The sequence below is a fragment of the Marmota marmota genome, unplaced genomic scaffold (genome assembly GCF_001458135.2).
Source record: "Marmota marmota marmota unplaced genomic scaffold, marMar, whole genome shotgun sequence".
Classification (NCBI taxonomy): Eukaryota; Metazoa; Chordata; class Mammalia; order Rodentia; family Sciuridae; genus Marmota; species Marmota marmota.
In genome coordinates, this window is record NW_026000005.1 from 46192332 (window position 1) to 46219412 (window position 27081).

Consider the following 27081-nt stretch of genomic DNA (forward strand, 5'->3'; position numbering starts at 1 on the left):
TTCCTCCCTTCCTCCTTCCTTCCTTCCTTCATTTTTTGTGGTTCTGGGGATTGAACCCAGGGCCTTGGGCCTGTTAGGCAAGTGCTCTCCCACTGAGCTACATCTCCAGCCACTGGAATCTAGATCTTTCTGATTTTAAGCCTGTGTTCTTTCTATCACAACAAACTGAAGAAAAACAAAAGGAGACAGATTATTTCAGGAATCACTGTTTTAATTCCAATGAGAAATGATCAAGGCCTGAACTAAGACTTAAAGATTTCACTTGACTTGCTGGCTGATTAGGTGTGGAGAGGGAAGGAATGGAATGGTCACAGTGTGAGGAGAGGAGGTATAGGGGAAAGATGCCCTTCTTGATTCCTCTTTCTGTGTGGGATTCTGTATGTTGACTGAGGTGTCTGGCATATTTGGTTAAAGACATTCAACAAGCCCTTAGAAATTCAGGATTGAATTTCTTCTGACACTGGCATTTACCTAATGAGGATTATAAATTCATAATTCTACCTGAGGTTTATAGCCTCAGAAGTTACCTTTTTGATTCCTGCAAAAAACAATGTTTCTGCTGCTTTTCCTCCACTAGTGAAAACAGATTGGGGTTGCTGGGGTGTCCTTGGAAACATCTTGATTTATCAGTATGATTTAATGTAGAAATTGCACAGAACATTCAATAAAGAAACAACAGTAAAAAGCAGTAAAAAGTGAAAGAAAGGAACTCATATGTGCAGTTTATTGTCGAATGATATGTCAGTGATTTGTGCGTATGGCCTTGCACAATCCCTGCCCTGTGGAAGGTTCAGACAAAAAATAACATTGGAAAGATGGCTGTTAGCTGCAAGCCAAGACATTTTATTTTTTTTAAAACCAAAAGTTACAACTTTTTTTCATTGAAGCTTAATTATAGGGCTTAGGGTACACTTTAGTGGCAGAGCGCTTGTCTAGTATGTGTGAGGCAGTGGGTTTGATCCCCAGTACCATAAGACAAAACAAAACAAAAAACCCACACATACACACGTACACGCCTGAATTATATACCAGGGATTGGGTAATGTTTTTACTTATTGAACCTGCAATTTTGTACCTAATGGTGGTAACAATGCTTAAGAGTAATAAAGTTGATTGTGTTTTCATTTTCTTTACAAGATGCTATTTGAACTAGATTTTAAAACCTCAGAGAATACATTACCTCATTTTACAGTTAGAAATTAGGCTTCCAGGGGCTGGGGTTATGGCTCAGTGGTAGAGTGCTTGCCTAGAATGTGTGAGGCACTGGGTTCAATTCTCAGCACCACATGAAAATAAAGGACCAACAACAACTAAAAAAATATTTTTTTAAAAAATTAGACTTCCAAAATTATGTTTAGCCATACATTTGGGGAGGGGGCATGACTCTGATCCAAAAAGTAATTTAGAACCACTGTGTCAGCTGATTGGCAGATAATCACACCTTTAAATCCTGGGGGAGTTTAAACCAGGACCCAGTTTTAGATACATACTGTTTTACTCTTATTTATCTCTATGCATTAACTTGAAAGCTTATGTTATTACTATATTTTCAGTTATTTGCTCACCCATTTTTGTATTATTACTGCAAAATAGTCAAAAAAAATCTGTCTCTAATTACAAAGAAAACCTAAATGACTTGGGTAATGTAACATAAAAATTAGCAAAGTTAAGACTAGAATTGAGTTCCTCTATTTCCTATAACATTACTTTTTATTTCACCATACTGTTTTTCGATATTGTTGCTATTAATTCCAGAATCACTTACATAAGGCAGCGCGGTCAGACAGAGAACACTTAGAAAAGCGTGACAGACTCAACTGTGGGTGGAAGTATTCCATCCTTCCCTTATATCATAGCGTTCATTTACTAGACCTAGCTTTTGTAAACTTGGCACTGTTGCATTTGAAATTAGAATTTGCCACACATTTTGAATTTGAGGTTAGAGGACAGTGCCAGCTTAGAATTTTAGATGGGAATTGGTTTGTAGAAATAAACTGTTTTTATTCATAGCAGGATTGTCTTTAAGAAAAAGAAAACAACAACTTTTTGTTGACACTTAATACCACAACAACAAAAAATAGCTAAAGGCAAAAAAAAGTCAGAATTTCCTCATTACGAAAGCATACTTACCAGTTTGATCTGTAACTAAAATAATACTGTGCTATTTAAATATTTCATGAAGCTGTGGAAACATCCACAAGTCTCTATAAATGATTTCTGTCTGCTGAAACAAAAAGTGGAGTGACCAGGAAACAGGAAAGTGGCTGTAGAGCTGGGTGCTGTTTTCCGCATGGCTGTTCCCCCGCCCCATGAAGGGCACCCAGGAACAACTAGAATGCAGAACTGTGATGGAGGATCCCTGATATGGTCTTTTTTTTTTTGCACACATTCTCTGAACATAGAAAATAAATTTCTACTATTATTAATTAGAAGTCTACGGGAGATTTTTAATTCTGCAATTTATTTGTTAAACATTCAGTTATTTCCTGACTTAAGAAAAAAATGGTTAAAATTCTCTTGTTTGATTTATAATATGTTATCTATAACACGACTTCATTTTCTCCGTCTCTCTTCAGGACCCCTGAACAGTGCCCTAGTGTTGTTTCTTTGTTGTCAGAGAGTTACAACCCTCACGTACGCTATGGAGCTGCAATGGCCCTGGGGATCTGCTGTGCTGGTACAGGAAACAAGGTAAAGCTCAGAGCCAGTGAGTTCTTTCCTGGCGCCAGACTGTTTTCCCTTGCAGAAGAGTTTATGCAACAGCTGTAAAAACACAAGTATAGTGTGATCTCTACGACTGAACTTGCCTCACAAAGCTCTCCAGTACTTCCTCACCTTGCTATACGGGGTTGCCCAAAGCCACTTAAGAACAAACTGTCACACGATGTGGATATATGAAACGATGACACTGAATTTCTATTTTAAAGAACTGCTCAGGTTGTTTTACATGGTTATTTTCTGTGTTTGTATAATTAGTATTATGAAAATCCACTTTCTCATCTGAAGCCAACAAAATCAGTTTATTTGATAATGTTTCTATTTTAAGCAAACTGCTTATTTACTGTTTTTATTTCTCATCTATAACCCCTACCCCTCACCCCACCCCCTTGGTGCTAGAAATTGAAGCCAGGACTTTGCATTTGTTAGGCAGGCATTCTACCACTGAGCTATATCCCCAGCCCTTCTCAACACTAACCTTAGTAGGCAACCTGGTATTTGTTAATCCCTCAAGAGTAACAGAATAAAGAGTTGGGTTAGGCAAGATGTTGAATCATAAAGAAATGCACTGCTTAAATAATAGGGTTATGTTTGTTTCTTTGTTTTGCCTATATAGAATAGATTCCTAGAAGTCAGATTCTTGTTTCATGTCATCAAATTACTTTCTAGAACATTTGAATGGATGTGGATTTTACTAAGTATTTCCCCCTCAGGTCTTTAGTTGACATTTATGTCAGGCCTCATAAATTAAATGTAAATGAGATTTTTTTCTTTCCAGATTATTCTAAACTTAATATTATATCTAGGAGCAAATGTTCTTTGAAACATGGCATCTGACATGTTAATTCAATAGAAAAATTTTATTACTCATCTTAACCAAGTCTGCTTTATTTCTAGATAATGTGTGTGATCTAGGTACCAGTACATATCTGACTGAGATTTGATGTTCAATTATTTTTATTGATTAAAAACCTGAAACAGGGGCTGGGGATGTGGCTCAAGCGGTGGCGCGCTCGCCTGGCATGCGTGCGGCCCGGGTTCGATCCTCAGCACCACATACAAACAAAGATGTTGTGTCCACCGAAAATTAAAAAAAAAAAAAAAAAAAAAAAACCTGAAACATCAATTTGTTGCAAATATGCCTTTGAATTTGTATTACACATCTGAGAGGCCTAATTATGACTTGACTAGTACATCAGAAATTTAATTACATTTTATCATGAAGAATATCAGCAACAAATGGCTGAAATCATATTCCTCTGCACAATGTAATATTTTTCAGTGAAGTGAAAAGAAAGAATACACATCTCTGGTATATGTATTATATGTTAAGAGCTCTGTTTTTTAAAATATGTAAGTCTACATGTAGAGGAGTCTAAAGTCATTTTCCAAAAAAGGATTAAATTTAGTCTTTTTTTTTTTTTTTTGTCTTAGAATGAAGGATACTTGAAAAGTAACATCCTGAATTAAGAAATAAGTTTAATAATTTTGTAGACCCATTTCTCTGGTCCTTCCAGATTTATTCCTATTTTAGAACCTTATAGGGAACTTTGCATCACAAAGTGGCAGTTCCCACATGGAAGGGTCTTAATAGCAGTTGTATGGGACAAACAAGTTCATGGTCAAGAACAGTGGACAAATGCTGAGACAAAGTGTGTAGTTTCTTGATTTAAGTTGTGTTAAAGCCTTGTGGTATGCACATGCTTAGAGCCTTTGATACCATGTTACATTTTGAGTCTGCAAGAGGAGGTTATATATGTCATCCCACTTATTTAGCCAAAGAATCCTTTTTTCGTAAAATCAGTATACTGAAGAATATATTATTTGGGAAATACTGGTAGACAGTTTGGAAAATCTCGTTACCTTTGATCTTAAGAAGTAGTATCATGAGGGCTGGGATTGTGGCTCAGAGGTAGAGCGCTTGCCTAGCATGGGCAGGACCCGGGTTTGATTCTCAGCACCACATAAAAATAAATGCAATATGTTGTGTCCATCTACACCTAAAAAAATAAATATTTTTTTTTAAAAAAGTAGTGTCATGAAATCCTTTCTGGTCTATTTAATTTGTTTTGCCATTCTAAGTAAAATATTTTTTGTTTGTGTTGTTTCTTGTGTTGGTTTTGTTTGTTTTGATTTAATTTTTAAAATTAGGTCATGTAAAATCATCTGTTACTACCTTTCACATAAGATTTTAGTATTTGAAGGAGGTTGGAAAAAAAAAATATATATATATATATAGAATATGCATTTTGGAGCCACACTGGCCTGGGTTTGATACCCGTGCGACTCTGGGCAAGTTTCTTAACATTTTAAACTCTTGGTTTCTTTGTTCATAAATATTGTTTTGTGTTGGTTGTTGGTTTTTTGTTTTGAGTATTAATTGGATTATATGGTTTGGAATATATAAAATATCTAGTACTATGCCTAAAAAATAATGGGTTCTTAACAAATGTTAATGCCCTCTAAATAATTTTTCTCGTAATTTCTTTACAGTTTGTTTACTTAAGACACGAACACCCAGGTTCTAAAGCTTTCTTTTCACTTATGATCAATTATGTTGAAACTTAAAGACACTCAGTTCTGACTTATTTTGTTCAGGTAGTCTTAAATTATTACTACCCTATTAGATGAAAATACTGACTTAGAGTGATTGTAATTAATCTGAAAATCTGGCTATATCAGTTTAAAGTTGTTATTTTTAATGCTTTCAGGAAGCAATTAATTTGCTAGAACCAATGACAAATGACCCTGTGAATTATGTGAGACAAGGGGCTCTCATAGCTTCCGCCCTCATCATGATCCAGCAGACTGAAATCACTTGTCCCAAGGTGAGCAAACAAAGAAATTCTCTGCAAAAGGGAAAGAGCTGATTTGGGCTTTTCTTTAGTGACTTTCCTTCCTCTAAGGACATTTTAACCTCAAATATGGTGAATACTGAAGTCACAGGAAGTAAAGAGGAAAACTTTAAATATATATTATTTTCTCTCTCTTTTTTGGGGGGAGGGTGCCTCTCACTGTTCTTTAATTTTTTTTTTTTCATTGGGATGACTCATTACTCTGACAGAGAATGCAAATTTAATCAGTCCATGACTTTTCTGACCCATCCTTCTGGGGCAATAAAAAATCCTAGCATCACTTTATTTGTTACATATAATCTCAGTTTAAAAATAAGTATGCCCAGGGCTGGGGATATAGCTCAGTTGGTAGAGTGCTTGCCTCGCATGGGTTCAATCCCCAGCACTACAAAACAGTAATAACAATAATAAAAAGTATGCCCAACCAAATGTGGTGGTGCACACCTGTAATTCCAGGAGGATTACAAATTTGAGGCCAGCCTCAGCAGCTTTACAAGAACCTCTCTCAAAATAAAAAAATAGAAAAGGCTGAGGGTGTGGGTAAGTGGTAAAAGCAACCCTGGGGGTCCAATCCTCAGTTCCAAAAAAATAAATAAAAGTATGTTCATATTCTGTGTGGACTGTCATTGCTCTTCAGGGTGATCTTCTTGGGCAAGGTTTTCAGATGGCTGCAAGATGGCTTTCTTTCCCACTTGATGCCTTCTGCTTTATAGAAACGCTTGTGTATTTTGCCCTTCTTGGGGGTGGGAATGCATTAGGCTGTCAGTACTAATGCCTCTCACTCTGTCAGACATCAGTGCATAATGACCCCTGAAGTATTGAGTGCTCTAAGAGATCCCTCTGAAGCCCCTTTTTCTAGACTTAGAATGTGGGAGAAAGATTCACCATCCAACTTCCCTAAGAAACCATCTTCAGGTGACTTCCATAACAAATTTTAAGACATCTGTTTAAAAGTTTCCATATGACAATCTTATAAACTTCATTTTAGTGTTTGATATTTAATGTATCCTATTGCTTCAGCCAAAACTTCCCATCCTGTTTAGAAATACAAAATGCATGTAACTTATTTGCATGTACCAAAATTACCATGTTTGATGCTAGCTAGAACTATGTTAATTAAAAGAGCATTTAACAACCTTGTGTTCTGCTTGTATGTGAGGTTAAAAAATCGGAAACAGAAGTAAACAGTTGCCTTTCTGTTTTCTGCCTTTCTGTTTTCAAGCAGATATAGAACAACCTCATTTTCAGCAAATTAAGTTTGGAGAGATGGAAAAGAATATCCAGAACACATTGGTTATTCATTCTAACTTTATAGAACTTTTTAAAATAAATTTCAGATTCTAAGCAGTTACTGTGATTTTCATATCATATTAAGCATAGATAGGATCTGACCTCTCATCCTATTTTATAATGTACTGCTTAATATACTGTTATCTTCTAGAGCCATAAACATCTTTCCAAACACAGACCACATTTCTTTTTCTTTTTAAATATAGAGGCTATGAGTAGCTTTTATTTCTGCTTTTGATCTGCTGTTGAAATTTTGGAGGTTGTCCAACTGAAGAATGTCATTAAAGAAGCAAGTTTAGGCCATGGACTGCACCTCCTCAGTCACAGAGAGATATCTTTTCACTTTGACTTCATGTGTTGCTTTCAAGTTACTTGTATTGTCAACAAATGTTTTACTATCTTCCCATCCTTGTTGTAGGATTTCCTTGATTTTTTTGTATGTGTAACCCAGATTCCAACAATATCAGAATCCTTTGCAGGTAGATTATTTGGTTTGGAAAAGCATTTCAGTCTTAAATTTCACATTTAGAAAAGTGAAAAGAGGTTTAGGTGTATCTCTCAGTGGAAGAGCACTTGCCTAGCATACTGAAGGCCCAAGGTTCCATCCCCAATGCCCATACCTACACGCCAAAAAAAGAATGAAAGAAAAAAGTGAAAAGGTACAGCAATTTAAATAATTAATATTTTTAATCATTCCAAGTTATATTGCTCTCTTTAAGTAGATTGACCTTAGCTGGTATGGATACATGGGGCACACTCCTATCTTCAGGTTGTATCAAAATCTGGGGTACTGATTAGGAATGTAGAAATGAACTGATATAGCCATGGCCATTAATATAAACTGGGTAGGCAAATGTAAATGTGTACACTACTGACTACAAAGACAAAACTATGTATGATAGTGTAAAACTCAACGTTGTTTCAGGAAACACTACCCCCTAGAGTAAAGTTGTCATTCAGCTAAAGTTTAAGCTCTGTTTCATTGTTTTCTGTTATTAAACAAGTGATAAAGAACTTCTTGTACTACCATTTATACCATCTTTGCTTTATCTGATAATTGCCAACAAGACAAAATTGATATTCTTGAGGGTGGTTTGGCATATTTTGTCCAGAAGGAAAAGCTGTTAACCTCTGAAGAGGGCTTAATTCTCAAGTCTCTGGAGTCCTACTTGGAGATTTGCAAAGCAGTTCATGAAATGAAGTAGAAACTGCTGAGAAGCAAAGATCAGGTGTTAACTTCACCAAAAATGATAACACCCCCTGTCTCCCGTGAAAGGAATCCAGAAGAGAAATTTCTTAGATATGTTGTGAGATTCACAATGGGAAAAAATTCCAAAGGAAATGTTTTGTAAAATCATTAATATATGTCACATACCTAACACTTAGCTCTACACATTGTGGCCTTAGTTTCGGTAACTCCAGTAAATCTTTGCTTTACTTATATAAGTTTTCCATGACTCATACAAATGTAGACCCGGGAACATGTACACACTCCTGGATTGTTAAAAACTCTATTTAGAAAGCTCTTAGAGGTTCACATTTAACTAGAATAGTATTTTTTTGTAGGTTCTTGGAATTGAATTCTCTCAGGAACCCAACTTTCCTCTTTATGAAGCATCTATCTTGTTTTTCTTGTTAAATGAAACCCATCTTTAGCAATTATTTGAACAGGTACATATTAAGTATCATGTATAAAATCAGACTTAAAAATTAATGTAAGCTGGGTGCAGTGTCGCACGCTTGTAATCCCAGCAGCTTGGGACACTGAGGCAGGAGGCTCATGAGTTCAAAGCCAGCCTCAGCAATGGGGAGGCACTAAGCAACTCAGTGAGACCCTGTCTCTAAATAAAATACAAAATAAGGGTTGGGGATGTGACTCAGTAGTCAAGTGCCCCTGAGTTCAATCCCAAGTACCAAAAAAAAAAAAGACAAGTAAGGCCCTAAAATGTAAATGTACATCATACTACTTCACACTACTGAAATACACACTTTAAAATGGTTAAAATCCCCAGTACCCCAAGAAAAAAAAAAATTACAATGTAAGAGAGGGATCTTGTCTGAGATCACCTGGCCTACTTTCTGACCTAGGGAAGCTTCTCCCGCCATTGACAAGTACCGTTTTTGGAAGTAAGATTATGTTTAGCCAAGCTTGGTAAGCTTCTGCTGTAATAAAATTAATTGTGGGGGCTGGGGATGTGGCTCAAGCGGTAGCGCGCTCGCCTGGCATGCGTGCGGCCCGGGGTTCGATCCTCAGCACCACATACAAACAAAGATGTTGTGACCGCCGAGAACTAAAAAAATAAATATTAAAAATTCTCTCCCTCTATCTTAAAAAAAAAAAATTAATTGTGGTTTGGATAGATTATACTTTTTTGGGCCATCATGATTCATCAGAAATGACCCTGAAGAACTTATTCCTTTCTCCCTGACATCTAAGAGTAGAATTTTTTCCCAGCAGTATTTATCATATAGAGTTTAGAATATGATAAATATTAAAAATGCATGATTTTAGAGAAGGTGGATTCATATACAATCACACACCTAGATCACAGAGTAGCCTAAGATTTTAATTGCCTTTTGGGGTTTATCATATTATAAAATGGAAACTTAATATTATTTTCTCCTACAAATTATCTTTCTTTTGGAGGAGGGCATATACTGTTCTTGATGAAATTTGAGTTAGAAAACCATGATCCTCACCCTGATTGCCACTACTTAATTGTGATGGGCAGCAAGCAAGTTGTTTACCTTACCTAAAACAGAGAGAATAGAGAGGTGTTTTAAATTGTCTTTCAAATTTAAGACACTTAACTCAACTAAAATAATGATTCTTTACCAAGAACTATAATAATAAAAATAAGGAAATAAAGTGAATTTTTTTTCTTTTGTACCAGGGATTAAACCCAGGAACACTTAACCCCTGAGCCACATCCTCACTGCCCACCCCTTTAAAATTTTATTTTTTAGTTTTAGATGGACACTATATCTTTATTTTATTTTTTTATGTGGTGCTGAATATTGAACCCAAGGCCTCACCTATGCTAGGCGAGCACTCTACCACTGAGCCACAACCCTAGCCTCCAAACGTAGCTTTTTTAAAGAATTAATATTAACTGAATAAGTCTATTATATGTTTACATTAACTTAAAAATACATTTTTAAATTATACTGAATGATTTCCTGTTGTTGTGGATACAATTTTATATTCAGATTCTCCTCTGTAATGTACATACAGTGCTTTGTCCAGTGTTTCTTTTTGTAAGTTCATGAAATATTTCATAAACCTTTAGCACATAAAATTTCCATCCTATATAAGGTAATGTAAGTGTTCATCTAAAATAAGTTCAGGATCAAAGGAATTTGACCTGTTGAACCAGAATAAAAGCATCAAACTTCAGGATTTTTAAAACAAGAAGGGAATTTTGTGATGATTTAATCATGCTGAGTTTTATAAAGTTAAGGCTTAGAGAATTGACTTTAAAATGGTCATATGCTAGGATATTTTTTTCACTATTATTATTTTTTTTGTAGGCTGTGAATAAAAAATGAGGACTATGTTTAAGAAACATTATTTTTTAGCAGTATTTAGATTGTAGAGACAACAGTGGAGAAGGATTAGTGGCCAGGTATGGTGGCTCATGCTTGTAATTCCAGCAATTTAGGAAGCTAAGGCAACAGGATCCCAGGCCTGGCAACTTAGTGAGATACCATCTCAAAATAAAATAAAAAGAGCTGTGGAAGTAGCTCAGTTGTAGAGCACTTGCCTAGCATACAAGAGGCACTAGGTTCAATTCTAGAACTGGGGGAAAAAAAAAAAATTTAAAGAAGTAGGAGGACCGGTAGGATTCTGACCCCATTTGGAAGACAGACATGCTTATTGAAATTTGAAATACCTTCTACATATCACATGACATATATGTTACATAGTCTTTACAAGAGTCGGGAAAGATAAATGCTATAATCCCCTACAGATGAAGAAACTAATACTCATAAAAGCTAGTAATTTAAGAAACTTAAAAGAACAGAAATATTCATAAGCCAAGGTTGTCTGGTTCTGTTACTCTCTCACTGTATCACAGTGTGGCATCTCAAACCAAGACAGATGAAGAGGGGAAGAGATTCTGAAAGAATGTGTAATGCAGGTGAAATCATTATATTAGGATACTCAAATTTGATATTTTCTGCTTTGGGCAGATATGGGGAGCTCCATGAGTTTTTGAACGAGCCGACTTTTTCCTGGGGACCTACCATTTGAAAATCACTGTTGGGAAAACAGAAGTGTTAGACTTGGAAGAAGTATAAAATAGTTTTCTTATCGCCAGCCAGCCAATCACTTACTTTATTCATAAAGATATATTTTATAAATTTTATTTTAATTATAAAACTAATACGTATTAATTTTAGACAATGCAGAAAAACATAAAGAAGCAAACCAAAATACCAGTAATCTCTGCATAAATGAGTCAGCACATTTTCTATTTTGGTATGTTCCTTTTGATAAGAATGCTGATTCTGACAAGTCCTCAGAAAATGTGTACATAATGAAAGTTTTTTGGGTTTTTTTTTTTTTTTTAGTTGTAGATGGACAATACCTTTATTATCTTTTTGTGGTGCTGAGGCTCGAACCCATTGCCTCACACATGGTAGGCAAGCATTCTACCGCTGAACCAAATCCTAACCCCAGCATAATGAAATCTTTACTGACTATGTGAATACATTTATTTACCTCACACAGCCTTGGTGAAGGATAGTTTACTTTAAGATGGAACTGAAGTACTATGCCTGTTAGGAAATCTTCAGGGTTGATGGTAAGCAGCATAGCTGTAATTCAAAGTGCAATGAAAGCTTTAGTATTAGCTTGGATTGTTTAGGCCTGTTGACTAAAAGTGTTACAGAATGAAATTGCATTCAGCAATCCTTTGAGCCTGATTCATCCACTGTGGAATGAGGATTGAAAACAGAACCAGTGCTCCCATACCATAGCAAAGAAGTCATAGCACCCGTGGTTTCTAGCAGGAAACTGTTCACAGCCTTCACTTCTGGTCCATTTCTCTTTCTTTTCCAGTGTTGTGAAACTCAAAGCTCATTATTGTTTTAGCAATTGATTGACTTGTCTAACATGGAACAGCAAATACTAGAATTAGATGATAATTCTTTGTCTTGCTTATTTAGGTGAATCAGTTCAGACAGCTGTATTCCAAAGTCATCAATGATAAGCATGATGATGTCATGGCCAAGTTTGGCGCTATTCTGGCCCAGGGAATACTGGATGCAGGTAACTGTTTTTAAGTCTTCCAGATTGGTTGGTTGATTAATTTATACCAAATCTAGCTATGTGACAGTAGAAATTCAGTTTGAGGCAAATTATTTCTAGAGAAAATTGGAGTCTGACATTCATAGATAATTTTTAGTAGAGTTGTTAAAAGTTGAATCCTATCCTTTACATAATAGCTATGTAAGTTTGTAGAGTTGTTTCCCTGTTTCTGCTTGCTTATCTTGTAAAATCTCCCTCATAATGTTAGAAAGACTAAAAATACAGAGAAAGCAATTAGAATAGTGCTTGTCATGTATAAAGTACCCAGGGAGTGTTGGCTGGTGTTCTTAATACATGTTTTAAACAAGTTGACATTGAAAAAATATTTGAGGAAAAGATTATGTTTTAGACAAATTTTAAAAGCCAGAATCACTCCTAAAATAAGATACGTGGAACATTTGCCTAATAAATACTCAGCACTCTGTACAAATCTGTCTCCAGAATTCACATTCTTCACCATTATATTGTAGCTTATTTCAAAAGATAGTGTCCATCAGTACCTTAGACGTGGTTCATTTGCTATATTCCTTAATTTTATTATTGGTGCCATCTCAGTAAGGTAAAAAGAAAAGAGCATATACCTACTTTATTGTTCACATGTAATTATTTTTCTTATACTTTTAAATAATTTTTTGTTAATTTGAAAGGTAAGTTACAGCATCTCAGGGTCTTTATAGCAATGCTATTATTAGGGGATCGTTTTTTTCATATATATTACCCATCTGTTTCTTCTAATAAAAACACTCAGCCATATTTGTGGGGTTTGTTTGGGGTTGTTTTTTGGTACTGCATTTTGAATCCAGGGTCTCATGCATGCTGAGCCAGACTTCAACACTGAGGTATACCCCCAGCCCTTAGCCATATTTGTTAAAGCCATTCTTTTCTCACTCAACTAGGAATGTGTATATATTTGTAATGAAGAAGATCAAAAAAGAAACTGATTTTTTGATTAAAATTGTCTAATTTTATGTTACTAATTTCTTGGGAGTTCTGCTTGCTGAGAATGTTTTTATCATATAGTTTTCAGAGTTCTTTTATCATTTTTGATATATGGTCTTTTTAAAAAATAATTTCTTTTCTAATTTGGTTTATTTTATTTTTGCTAATTAGATTAGTCAGTTTTTTTTTAATTTTTGCACTTATTCAACCATTTTTCCCCTTAATTCTTTATTTTTGCTCTTTATTATTTGCTTTCATCTTAGGACTTTGGTGCTTTTTTCCTAAATTATTGAAATAAATGTTCTCTTTTAATCCCTCTGTCCAATTGTGGTTTTTTGTTTCTTTTTTCACTAAGAAGAGTTTTCTGCTTAAGCTTTAAATGTAGAAGTAAACTTCTTTTTCTCTCTTTAATTTACACACATTTCCTTGTAGCTAGATTTAACATAGTATTAATTCTCATGTATAAACAGTGAAGACATTAATAGCTCATAGTTTCTCCTCCTCATTCTTTACTGCCTACCAATATTTTTTATTTTATATTGCATTGTCCTCAGAAATCATAATTCTTATAGTTGTACATGGTCTTAGTTCCATATTTTAATGGATTTGTTGTTTACCACCATTTCTTTTATTGTTTTCATGTCTGAGTTTTACCAACTATCAACACTTAATTTTCTTGGTTTTATCAGCAGTTAATTTTTAATTATTTATCTTTTTAAATTTGTCGATTATAGAAATATTTGAACAGAAAGTACAGTTTCCCATGTGTCCCCATGTCCCTGTCCAGCTTCCCTGTTCATTAGTGGGTGCTATAATTGCAGAATCAGTATTAATACATTATTATTGACTAAAGTCCCTAGTTTATGTTAGAGTTCACTCTTGGTATTATACACACTTTGTGGGTTTCAACAATGTTTAATGACTTGTATATATGATAACAATGCCATAAAGAGTAGTTTCATTTCCTGAAAAAATCCCCTGTGCTCCACCTGTTATCTCTCCTCGCAAGCCCCTGGTAACCACTGACCTTTTTACTGTCCCTATAGTTTTGTTGTGATTTGTTTGGGTTCAGTATTTATTCATTTATTCAGTGCTGGGGATAGAAGCCAGGGCCTTGCTCTTAAACTGAGCTAGGCCTCCCACCTTTTTTTGGTTCTGGGGATTGAACTCGGGTGCATTCGACCACTGAGCCACATCCCCAGCCCTATTTTGTATTTTATTTAGAGACAGGGTCTCACTGGGTTGCTTAGCACCTCACTTTTGCTGAGGCTACCTTTGAACTTGTGATCCTCCTGTCTCGGCCTCCCTAGCTGTTGGGATTACAGGATGTGCCACCACGCCAGGCCCCACCCTTTAGTTTTAAATGCAGTTTAGAATTTATGGAGAGAAAACTTTCCATAATATTCTTTTGTTTTTTTCAATATCTGTGGAATCAAAATTGATGTCACCTTTTCATGCTGTATCTTTTTTAAAATTTTGTTTTTATTTAGGTATAGTTGGCAGATAGAAATTGTATGTATTTACAAGGTATTCACATGATGTTTTGATATGTATTTGTTATACAACAATTAAATCAAGCTGATATTCATTTCACCATGCTGTATATCTCCTGAATATATTCATACTGTCTAACTGAACTATATCCATAGGAAGATTTTTGTTTTTTTGTTTTGTGGTTGTTATTGTACTGAGAATGGAGCCTAGTACCTTGTGCATGCTAGGCAAGTGCTATATCACCTAGCTGTATCCCCAGCCCTGAATCCATAATTTTGCCTTTTGTAGACTATCATGTAGTTGGAATCATACAACATATAGCCTTTTCAAATTAGCTTTTTTGTAATGAATTTTTAAATCAGGATTTAGAAGTAACATTTTACTACTCTAATCTTTTTTCTTTTAGCTGCCACTTTGTGAAGTTTATATTTTTTAGACTGCAACCTTTGACTTGTTCATTAAGCACTACAGATTTTTCCTGGCTTTTTCTGTAATAGTTATTTGTTAAGAATTTGAGGGGGGCACAGGTTCAGTTGCATATGCCTGTAACAGTGACTCAAGAGGTGGAGGCAGAAGGATCACAAATTTGAGGCCAGCCTTAGCAACTTGTTTCTCAAAAATAAAATGAGGGCTGAGGTTGTAGCTTAGTGGTAGAGCGCTTGCCTCACACAACATGAGGCCCTGGGTTCGATCCTCAGCACACATACATACACACACACACACACATACATAAATAAATAAAGTCTGTCTACAACTAAAAAAAAATTTTAAATAAATTAAATGGGCTGGGGATGTAGCCCAGAGCACCCTGGGTTCAATCCCTAGTTTAAAAAATAAGGAGGAGGAGAATTCTGTGTTCAGCTATATTTTTCTACCACCATTATTGAAAGATATTTCTCTGGTTTTCCCACCTTCCTTTCTCTTTCAGCTCTGTTCTATTTGCTGTGTCATGGACCAATCAAATTTTGATGCTTCTTTTGATTTCTTTTTAATTATAATGTTTTTTGCTTGGGGTACTTAGTGTTATAAAGTACCTGAAATTATTTTTGTATCTATTTTTTAACATCTTATTCTTAAGTAAAACAATGTTGTATAACTGCATTAGAAAAAACTTGCCTCATGCCTGATCTCAGTAAAAATTAGTAGTGGTAGAGAAGATCTGGAGAGGACACCTTCCAGGGAACGACATTTATGAGAACACACTTTTTTGGTGTCTTTAGGGAGAAAAGCTGAAAATTAAGAAGTTTTATTATTGAAGTATGTTAAACTGTTATTACAATCAATAAGATAAACTCTGATTTATTAAGTCTCAGAATGTTAGAACAAAAAGCTAGTTTAGTTTCTAAGTCGAAGAAGGTGGATTTCATTGTGATGAAGAAAGTCAGCTTCAAACCTTCAAATGGCTCATGCTCCCTGCAGCCTCTCCCTCTCCTCTGTCCTGTCCCTCACCCCTGAGTTATCAGGCTTAGCTGTGTTCTCAGCAGCGCCCAGTTCATAGCTATCACAGTGCATGTATCTTATTTTATATTATCTGTTTACCTGTCTTTTGCACTAGACCAAAGGCTCTTCAAGATCTTTTTCAGTATTTTGTGCACATTTCTCAGTAGAGAGTAAGCATTCAGTGAATGTAAGTAAGGAGAATATAATCAGATAATAAATGTATATAACTATAGAAAACCAAAAGAATTTTTTCTTGTACAAGGGATTAAACTCAGGGGCACTCAACCACTTAGCCATATCCCTAGCCCTTTTTATTTTTCTTTTGAGACAGGGTCTTGCTAAATTGCTTAGGGCCTTGCTAAGTTGCTGAGGCTAGCTTTGAATTTGTGATCCTTCTGCCTCAGCCTTTCAAGCTGCTGGGATTACGGGTGAGCCCAACCCAAATTTTAAGTGTGTCTTTAAAAAAAAAAAAAAATCTTAAATAAGCTGGGGGTGAATGCACATGCCTATATTTCCAATGACTGGGGAAGCTGAAGCAGGAAGATCACAAGTTCAAGGCCAGCCTCAGCAACTTAGGCCATGTTTTAAAATGAATGGCTTATAGTAGAATATTAAGAAGATCCCAGTTATTTGGGTGAACTGTAGACTCTTGATTCTTATGAAAATTAAATGTAATTAAATGCTATTTAATTTAGTGCTGCAATTAAGAGACATAACTTGAAAACAACAGAAATTCAGCCCTGGAAATCAAATTAGGATCCTGAGTAAGCACAGACAAGTCCCATTTTTATAGCATGTGTTATGTATAATTGAAAAGTTTACATCTCAGTTCTGTGTTGTTTTATTTTTGTTTTTAGCAAGAAGTAGGTGTTTTTGTTTTTGAGATAGGGTCTTAAAATGCTGAGTCTGGCCTCGAATTTGCCATCCTCCAGCCTCAGCCTCCTGAGTTGCTGGAATTATAAGTGTGTGCCACCACACTCAGCTCAGGCTTATTTTTTTTTTAAATATTTTTTTAATTGTAGATGGACACAATATCTTTATTTTATTTTTTAATGTGGTGCTGAGAATAGAATCCAGTGCCTCACAGGTGCTAGGCGAGCAGTCTACCACTGATTTTTACAACTCCTACTGACACACTCCCACTTGTGTGTCTTCCACCCAGCCCCTCAGGTTTACTTTTTAAAACTATGTGCCTGTAGGGCTGGGGTTGTGATTCAATGGTAGAGCACCTGACTAACATACGGGGCCCTGGGTTCGATCCTAGCCCCACATAAAAATAATAAATAAAATAAAGGTATTGTGTCCAACTACAACTAAAAAATAAAAAAATAAAAAATAATATATGTGCCTGTAGAGAAAGAAGTTCTAGATTTGCCCTGTGTCCTCTTAAAGTATAAAAATCAGATGCTTCCCTAGTGCAATAGTTAGAAGTAATTTGTTGAAGTTTTTGTTATTGCCCTGCTGGATTGCTATTTATGATTTCTCTCTCTCTTTTTTTCTGCAGGTGGTCATAATGTCACAATCTCTCTACAGTCCAGGACTGGGCACACTCATATGCCTTCTGTGGTTGGTGTCCTTGTCTTTACCCAGTTCTGGTTCTGGTTTCCTCTTTCACACTTCCTGTCATTGGCTTATACCCCTACCTGTGTCATTGGCCTTAACAAGGACTTAAAGGTATGTTTTTGAAACCTCAGCTTTATGGTGTATCCTGTTCATATCCACCACCCACTCATAAGGATTCCCATGAAATTTTAAAGATGAGTTAGCGTCTCATCTGTAGCATGTCTTCCCTTCAAGTTGAGTCATCACTGCATCAAGTGGAGTGTGTCAGTAGGAGGTATAAAAATCAAATGTTGGGGCTGGGGCTTTGGCTCAATGGTAGAGCACTCGTCTCGCATGTGTGAGACCCTGGGTTCGAGTCTCAGCACCACATAAAGATAAATTTTAAAAAGGTGTCATGTCCATCTGCAACATACATACATAAATACACACATACATAAAATAATAAAATAATCAAATGTTAAGAGGGGGCATAATACAAAGGTAGGAAGAGACTTTATAGACCACTGAGTGATTGGTTTAATAAAGGCTGCAGACGCTGTTGAAGGATTTTATACAGATAAATGACATGAGGTTTGTATTTTAGAGAACTCTTTCTGAGGGCTAGGGACATAGCTCAGTGATAGAGTGCTTTCCTTAACAAGTGTAAAACTCTTTGAGTTCAATCTACACTACTGCAAGAGAAAGGGGACGGAAGGAAGGTCATTCTAGAATCAGTGGAAACCTCTTGCAAAATAACCTGGGCAAGGAAGAATAAGGACCTAAACTAAATTTTTTTAAAATTTATTTTTTCTTTTTTTAAATTCTTTTTTAAATTTTATTTGTTTGTTTGTTTATTTGTTTGTGGTTCCAGGGATAGAGCTCAGGGGCACTCAACCACTGAGCCACATTCCCAGCCCTATTTTGTATTTTATTTAGAGACTGGGAGTCACTGAGTTGCTTAGCGCTTTGCTCTTACTGAGGCTGGCTTTGAATTCTTGGTCCCCCTGCCTCAGCTCCCCGAGCCACTGGGATTACAGGCGTGCGCCACCGCACCCAGCTCTAAACTAAGTTTTTAATATCAATAAGGAATGAAGGATGGAAACAAGTACACATTTCAGAGTTATATGATACTAGACTGACAGATGGAAGAAAGAATTATGCTACAAGGAAAAGCAAAATAGGAGGCTGTCCCTTTGGTAGTGGCAGAAAATAAAACCAACAGCGAGGAATCCAGGAATCTGACAAAATGAAACAGGTCAAAGACTTAAGGTCCTTCATGCTTTGTCATCACATTTTTAATCATATTCCTAATGGTGTTTAGGTCTTTTCTCAGTCCTGTGACCTAATGATTCATCTTGTTCTTCTTTAAAGGTCAAGGGCTTTTAACCTTTAAATAATGACATCTGGTCATTACTATTGTTAAAATGTTCCATTAAATTTTCAGAGTGGAAAGTTTTTTAGGCTAAAAATTGGCTGATTGAGTATTTCATTTTATTGATTTTTTTCAGCATAGCTGTATAGCCAGTTATCCTTCATCAAGTGTTTTGGTACTAAAAGTGCTTATGTTTGTAAACATTTTAAATTTTTATTTCTCAAAACAAGAATATTTTGGTTTCTCAATCCCTAACTTTTAACACTGTAATTTAATATTCTATGTAGTCTTTTTTTTTTTTTTTTTTTATAGTGGGTATTGAACCTAGGGGCACTTTACCACTGAGCTATGGTTCCCAGTCCTTTTTATTTTTTATTTTGAAATAGGGTCTTGCTAAATTGATGAGGTTGACCCACTGCGATTCTCCTGTCTCAGCCTCTAGAGTTATTGGGATTACAGGCCTCTGCCACCACACCTGGCTCTGTTTTCATTCTTTACAGTGAAAGCAGAATGGAAAAGATAAGGTTCCTTGTCCTAGTAAACAAGGTGCTCATTACCATTTTCCATTGATACAAATTAAGTAATAGAGAAAAGTGTAGGCTAGAGAACTTTCAATCTGCTCAGTAGGTAATAGATAGCTAACTTGCCATTAGGCACATGTAGATTTATAAGCCATGATTATATGGTGTGGAAACTGTCTATAGACTTGGGTTAGTTGTCAGTGCTGTGCAAGAAGGGAACATGAATGTTTGGTGGCATGAAATTTGGTGGTAGACACACTTTACAAAGGAAGTAACATCTGATCTGTTAATTAACCCACTGAAGCAGGGCAGAATGTCAGGAAAGAAGGCACAGAGCTTCAGGAACGTAAAGGAAAATGCAGATAATTCTGTAAAAGCACCTAAAAACTAATTTAGGACTGGGGACCATAGCTCAGTGGTAAAGTGCCCCTAGGTTCAATGCCCAGTCCAAAAAAAAGAAAAAAAAAGATTACATAGAATGTTAAATTACAGAAAGAAAACACACCTTTCAGAGAGAGGTGACCACATTGATTAGATCTGTAATTGAATGTTATGTGGAAACTCCTGGTCTCCCTTGCACCTGAATGCTTGTTAAAAACATAGAATACTTAAATCTTAATAGTGATTATTTTAATGGAGGGAGCAAAAAGTTCTTTTTTTTCCTTCAGATGCCAAAAGTTCAATATAAATCCAACTGTAAACCATCCACGTTTGCATATCCTGCCCCTCTGGAAGTACCAAAAGAAAAAGAAAAAGAAAAGGTGAGTTCCTTGTTCCTTTGAGTAGCATTTGTTCCTATAGAGGACATGAATATTTCACTTGGGTTTGTTTTAAATGACTTATGTTTTTAAAATAACATGTTAAAGTCTAAATTACACAAGAATATAAAGTAAAAACTCTTTCCTTCTCTTGGTCATCAAGCCCCACATCAAGAGCCAAGTCCTAGATAGTCACAACTTGTGAATCCCTATGAAAGTTTATGTGCACATTCAGAACTTTTTTTACACAACAAATGGAATCATTCTCTGAATGCAGTTTTACATATTATTTTTTCCACTTCAACAATATATCTTTAATGCTTTCAATGTATAAAGATTTCATTTTTTTCCCCAAAGCTTTAGAGCAGTGCTTTTATGTATGTGCCACCTGTTTTATAGTTCTTTATTTGATGTCCTTTTAAGGTTATTCATAATTTGTCACTACACAGATAAGGCTAGGATGAAAGACTACACATATAATACTTGTGCAAGTAAATCTATTGGTTTGAATCTTAGATGCAAAATGGTTTGATCAAAATAACGCATGTTATTTATTTATATAGATATTAGCTAATTTGCCTTTCAAAATAGATACCACCAAATTGTATTCTTACCAATGGTGTTTGCACTCATTGATAACTCTCTAAATACGTTACATTTGCCTGTCAAGTTTTATTGAGCAAAATTATCTTTTTATGACATCTTATGTATAGGAAAGTTACTCTTTGTTTCAGATTAATGTTTCCATATTAGCCAGTTGTTGATTATTTGCCATAAATTCTGTGTGTAAGTAGGGTAATTATATAATTCGCACATTTGTGGGTGACAGGTAACGAATATCCTTTAGTAATAACATTTTGTTACATCAGCTCCTTCAGACCTCCTCCCACCCCCTCTTTTTGGGTCTGAAACAAAACTGGATGAGAGGAAATTTTATGTTTTCCCTTTAAAGCAAGAAAGATATAGATCGCTTTCAGAATAAATAACAATGGATTCATATCCAGGATATGAATCAGAAAAAAATAAAGTTATGTTGGACATCACCTCCAAGAGCTAAAGAGTCACCTGGTGATGAACGTAGTAAATTATGCTAATAGTGTCCCGCTTGCTTTTCGCATTTATTCTCTGATATTTTGTTCTTTATAATACATACTGCCAGAAAACAGGAAAGTATTTTAGGACTGAGTTCTCTTTGGGCTTACATGATTGTATATTGGTAAGATTACAACAATTTACCCTGTTCACTTTCTCTAGGTTTCCACTGCTGTATTATCTATCACTGCCAAGGCTAAAAAGAAGGAAAAAGAAAAGGAAAAAAAGGAGGAGGAGAAAATGGAAGTGGTAAGTGGTCATCTGTGGTCCAGATTCTTCCTTAGTTGAACACTATTATCTTATTCTTAACTTCTTTCAAATAACCATCCTGTTTCCAGCATATAGAATTATATATACTTATAAGCCTCTAGAAACTATCTATTTTTAGGAAACTTAGAAGCATACAAATCAGGAAAAGAAGGAGTTCCTAGAGAAAATGACAATTAAAAAAGGTTTTAAAGGACAGAGTAGGATTATTCAGCAGAAAATGAGATATTGGTAGGAGACAAAAAGGCCCTTTCAGGGAAACAATTATAATGTTTAAATAGACCCTCTTATTGGGCGCGGTGGTGCATGCTTATAATCCCAGTGGCTTGGGAGGCTGAGGCAGGAGGATCATAAGTTCAAAGCTAGCTTCAGCAAAAACAAGGCACTAAGCAACTCAGTGAGACCCTGCCTCTAAATAAAATACAAAAAAGGACTGGGGATTTGGCTCAGGGGTTGAGTGCCCCTGAGATCAATCCCAGGTACCTAATAAATAAATAAATAAATGCACTCTCTCTTTATGATTTCTGTTTGTTTAAAAAAAAAAAAAAAAAAAAAACTTCTCATCCTTTAAACCCAAGTTAAATAAACATTCTCATCCCCAAGCAAAGTTTTCTCCCTCCCTCATGTGAGTTTGGTATCATTTTAGTTGTACTTTCATTATGTCTACCACTACCTTTTGCTCCTAATAGTTACTCAGTAAACATTATTCAGTGATATGGAACAGAAGTAAGCCTTTATTGAACTGCCTTCCACCCTTTCCCCCTTAGGATGAGGCAGAGAAAAAAGAAGAAAAAGAAAAAAAAAAAGAACCTGAGCCAAACTTCCAGTTATTGGATAACCCCGCACGAGTGATGCCTGCCCAGCTGAAAGTCCTAACCATGCCAGAGACCTGCAGATACCAGCCTTTCAAACCAGTAAGTTACCACTGGCTCTTAGCTAGAGGAGTCAATGGAATATTATCTCTAAGACAATGAAAAATTGATAGAGAAAGAGAAATCTCCAAAACCTTGCAGCAAGGTCAATAGTACTCAAAACTTCCTTTTAGCAAAAGAGAGAACATTCCCCTGTTTCATATACATTTGGGAGGAATTTTTTTCCTGTCTCTGTAAGTCTACAAATTCCTCCTCTCTTCTACTACAGACTTAGGCCATAGAAGTTCCTAATACAGCACAATAATTAGGAACATAGATCACAGAGCCACACATACTGTCTTATAGAGTTGCTATGTTATTTTTTTAAAATATATATATATATATTTAGTTATGGATGGACACAATTATTTGTTTATTTATGTGCAGTGCTGAGAATCAAACCTAGTGCCTCACACATGCTAGGCAAGTGCTCTACCACTGAGCTACAACCCCAGCCCTTAGAGTTGCTATGTTATTTTAAATGTTTAGTGTTTAATAAAAATTTATTTTAAAAAAAATGGAAAGAAACAAATATAACACAGTAATGACAATAAATAAAAACTGTCCCTGAGGAAGCGTAGACATAAGCAGGCTAAACCAACTACTTAAATGTGTTCAAAGAACTAAAGGAACTATGTCTAAAGAAGTAAAAGAAAATGTAAGAATGATGTTTTACAAATAATATCATTGAAGAGATAAAAATTATAAATTATTAAAATTATAAATTATAAAAATATAATATAAAATTATAAATTATAAAAATAACCAAATAGAAATTCTGGAATTGAGAAGTACAATAACTATAATGAGAAATTTCCTAGAGAAATTTGAGTATGCAGCATAAAGAATGACAGACTCAGACTGGGGTTGTGGCTCAGTGATAGACCACTTGCCTAGCATGTGTGAGGTACTGGGTTCAATCTCCGGCATCACATTAAAAAAAATAATATTGTGTCCATCTACAACTAAAAAACTTAAAAAAAAAAAAAAAAAGAATGACAAACTCAAAGATAGGTCAATTGAGATTATCTCCTCTGAAGACCACAAAAAAAAAAGATAAAGCAAAATTAACAGAGCCTCAGAGACCTATGAAACACTATAAACCATACTAACACATAATTGGAAGTAAGGAAAGAGAAGATGGAGAAAAGAGTAGAGGAATATTTGAAGAAATATCTGAGAGCTTCCCCATTTTTGATGAAAATCGAGTTGGTACATTCAAGCTCAATCAGTTCTAAATGATAAACTCAAGAAATCCACACCTACACACATACTAACCAAACTGTTGAAGACCATAGACTCTTGAAAGCGGCAAGAGAGAAGCAACTCATCATGTACAAAGAATCCTTAATAAGATCAGAAGATGATTTATCATTAGAAACCATATCAGCCAGAAGACCCTGGCATGACATATTCAAATACTGAAAGAAAAAGACTCAGCCAAAAATTCTGTGTACTGTCCTTCAGAAATTAAGGAGAAATTAAGATATCCTCAGATGAACAAAAAATTTGTTGTAGGCAATCCTTATAGGAATAAAGGGAACCTTTGGGCTGGTATTAAAGGACATTAGATAATAACTTATATCCATGTGAAAAAACAGAACACTAGTAAATGTAACTAAATAGGCACTGCATGTAGATAAATAAAGAAAATAAAGGTCTATCAACAAGTAAAAACTTTTTTTTTTAAAGAGAGATAGTATATATGCATTTTTTGTTTTTCTCTTTTTTCTCCTATCTGATTTAAAAGACTTCTACATAAAACAGTAATTATAACTAAATTGGTGGTGATGTGTACACAATATGTAAAGGTGTAATTATACATTATAATAGCACAAAGGAATGAGGGAACGTTAAATTAGCATTAGTTATACTAGAGATGGTAATTATAATCCTGAGACTTTAAGAAAATTACTCAAAAATATAAAGTAAAATAATAAGGGGACAGACATGATGTAATCCCAGCAGCTTGGGAGACTGAGGACAGAGGATGACAAGTTCAAGGGAGACGAAAATAGTAATAATAATATATAGTGAATAAAAGATTTTTCCCAACTACTCAAGAGATTGAGGCAGGAAAATCACTTAAACCCAGGTGTTAAGGGCTAGCCCGAGCAACACAGTGAGACCCTGTCACAAAAGAAAAAAAAAAAAAGTTTTTGTAATTTAAAGAAATGTGAAGCCAGGTGTGGTGGTGTGTTCCTATAATCCCAGAGACTGGGGAGGCTGAGGCAAGAGGACAGCAAGTTCCAGGCCAGCCTCAGCAAGTTATCAAGGCCCTGCCTGTCTCAAAACATTTAAAAAAGGTCTGGGAATATGGCTCAGTGCCCTTGGGTTTAATCCCCACTACCAAAAAAGAAAAAGGAAAAAGATCTCAAATAACCTTCCCTCTTAAGAAAATAGAAAAAGAACTAGTAGTTAAACCAAAATCAAGTAGAAGGAAGATGATAAATATTAGAGGATAAATTAATGAAACATTGAGAAAACCAAAAGTTGTTTGTTTTTTAATCAGGAAGGAAAAGGGATATTACGACCAACCTTACAGAAATAAAAAGAACTATAAGGAGCTGGGTGCAGTGGTGCACACTTGTAGCCACAACAGCTCTGGAGGTTGAGGCAGGAGGAACACTTGGCCAACCTGGAGAACACAGTAAGACCCCATCGTGAAAAATAAAAAAGAAAGAATTAAAAGGGAATACACGAGCAACTGCGTATAAATAAGTTTGATAGCCTAGATTAAATTTTCTAATTCCTAGAGAAACACAAACTATAAAAAATGACTGTAGAAGAAGTAGGAGGGGCTAGGGTTGTGGCTCAGCAGTAGAGCACTTTCCTAGCATGTGTGAGGCACTGGGTTCAATCCTCAGCACCGCATATAAATACATAAACAAAATAAAGGTCCATCAACAGCAACAAAAAGAAATAGATAGATATAGATATATATAAATAAATATATATTTTTTTAGAAGAAATGAGAGATCTGAATATACTTAATAATGAAGATGTTAACAGAAATCAGAAAATTTCTTACAAAGAAAAATTTAAAGACAGAGTGCTCACTGGTGAAGTCTATCAATGTTTAAAAACAAAAAGTTAATTCCAGTCTTTCACAAACCATCTTTAAAAGTAGAACAGGAACTCATTTTGTGAGGCTATTATTATCTTGATTGTAAAGCCAGACAAAGAAAACAAAAGAAAATTATAGACTGATCACCCATACTCATTGATTAAAGGATGTCAGTATTCTTCAGTTTTCCAGGTGTGGTAGCACATTCCCAGTGACTTCAGAATCAAAGGTAGGAGGGTTGCAAGTTCAAGGCCAGTCTCAGCAACATAGTGAGACCTTATCTCAAAATAAAAAGGGCTGGGAATGTAACTCGGTGCCAGAGCACACCTGGGTTCCATGCCAGTGCTGGCGGGCAGGGGGATCCTCAGTTTGACCTATAGATTCAATACATCCTTGTCAAATTCCCAGCTATCATTTTTATAGAAATGGACAAGTTGATTCTAAAATTCATATGGAAACACAAGACATCCAGAATAGCCAAAAGAATCTTGAAAGAGAAGAACAAAGCCAGGCGTGGTGTTGCATGCCTGTAATCCCAAGGGCTTGGGAGGCTGAGGCAGGAAGATTGTGAGTTCACAGCCAACCTCAGCAATGGCAAGGCGCTGAGCAACTCAGTGAGAGCCTGTCTCTAAATAAAATACAAAATAGGGCTGGGGATGTGGCTCAGTGGCTGAGTGCCCCTGAGGATACCCCCACCAAAAAAAAAGAAGAACAAAAAAACTGGAAGAATTACATTTCCCAATTTTAAACCTTTCTACAAAAGAACAGTACTCCAGACATATGTAGTACTGTTATGAGGATAGATATGTAGAGCAATAGAATTTAATTGAGGATCCAGAAGTAAACTCATATATTTATGGTTGGTGGGTTGGTTGATTTCTTTTGACAAGGGTAATAAGATCATTCAATAAGGAAAGGGTTTTTTTCCCCAAGAAGTGATGCTGGAATAATTTTCTACTCACTTGTGAAAGAAAGAAGTCAAACCCCTACCTCACATCATATATAAAAATTAACTAAATGAAACAAAGAGCTAAAAGTATAAAACTTTCAGGGGAAAAAAAAATAATAATTTTCATGACTTTAGGCATTGTTTTCTTACAGGATACAGGTTGAATATCTCTTATCCAAAATCCTGGGACCAGAGTGTTTTGGATTTTGGAATATTTGTATATACATGATGAAATATCTTGGAGATGAGACTCAAATCTAAACAAAATTTTTTTTTCATGTACACCTTATACCTATAGTGCAAAGGTAATTTTTGACAATATTTTTAGCCTTCCCGCCTTTTTTACTGCAACCTATCACATATGATTAAGTGTGAAGTTTCCCACTTGTGGTATTACTCAGTCAGATTTGGGAGTAGTTCGGATTTTTATATTAGCAATGATTGACCGTACATATCTAAGGCAACAAACCAAAGAAAAAGGAAAAAAGGATGGATTTGACTTTATCAAATTAAAAACTGTGTGTATTGGGGCTGAGGTTGTAGCTCAGTGGT

General features: G+C 35.4%; 1 protein-coding gene across 1 annotated transcript in view; it reads left to right on the top strand.

The window, feature by feature from the left end:
* The window catches only part of Psmd1 (proteasome 26S subunit, non-ATPase 1), a 94352-nt gene that overhangs the window by 61050 nt on the left and 6221 nt on the right, over window positions 1-27081 (top strand). The window contains exons 17-23 of the mRNA XM_048808728.1: window positions 2577-2691; window positions 5430-5546; window positions 12036-12138; window positions 17555-17724; window positions 20154-20246; window positions 21498-21584; window positions 22370-22516. Of these exons, the coding sequence (XP_048664685.1) occupies window positions 2577-2691; window positions 5430-5546; window positions 12036-12138; window positions 17555-17724; window positions 20154-20246; window positions 21498-21584; window positions 22370-22516 (832 nt within the window). The remainder of the gene's footprint in view (window positions 1-2576; window positions 2692-5429; window positions 5547-12035; window positions 12139-17554; window positions 17725-20153; window positions 20247-21497; window positions 21585-22369; window positions 22517-27081) is intronic.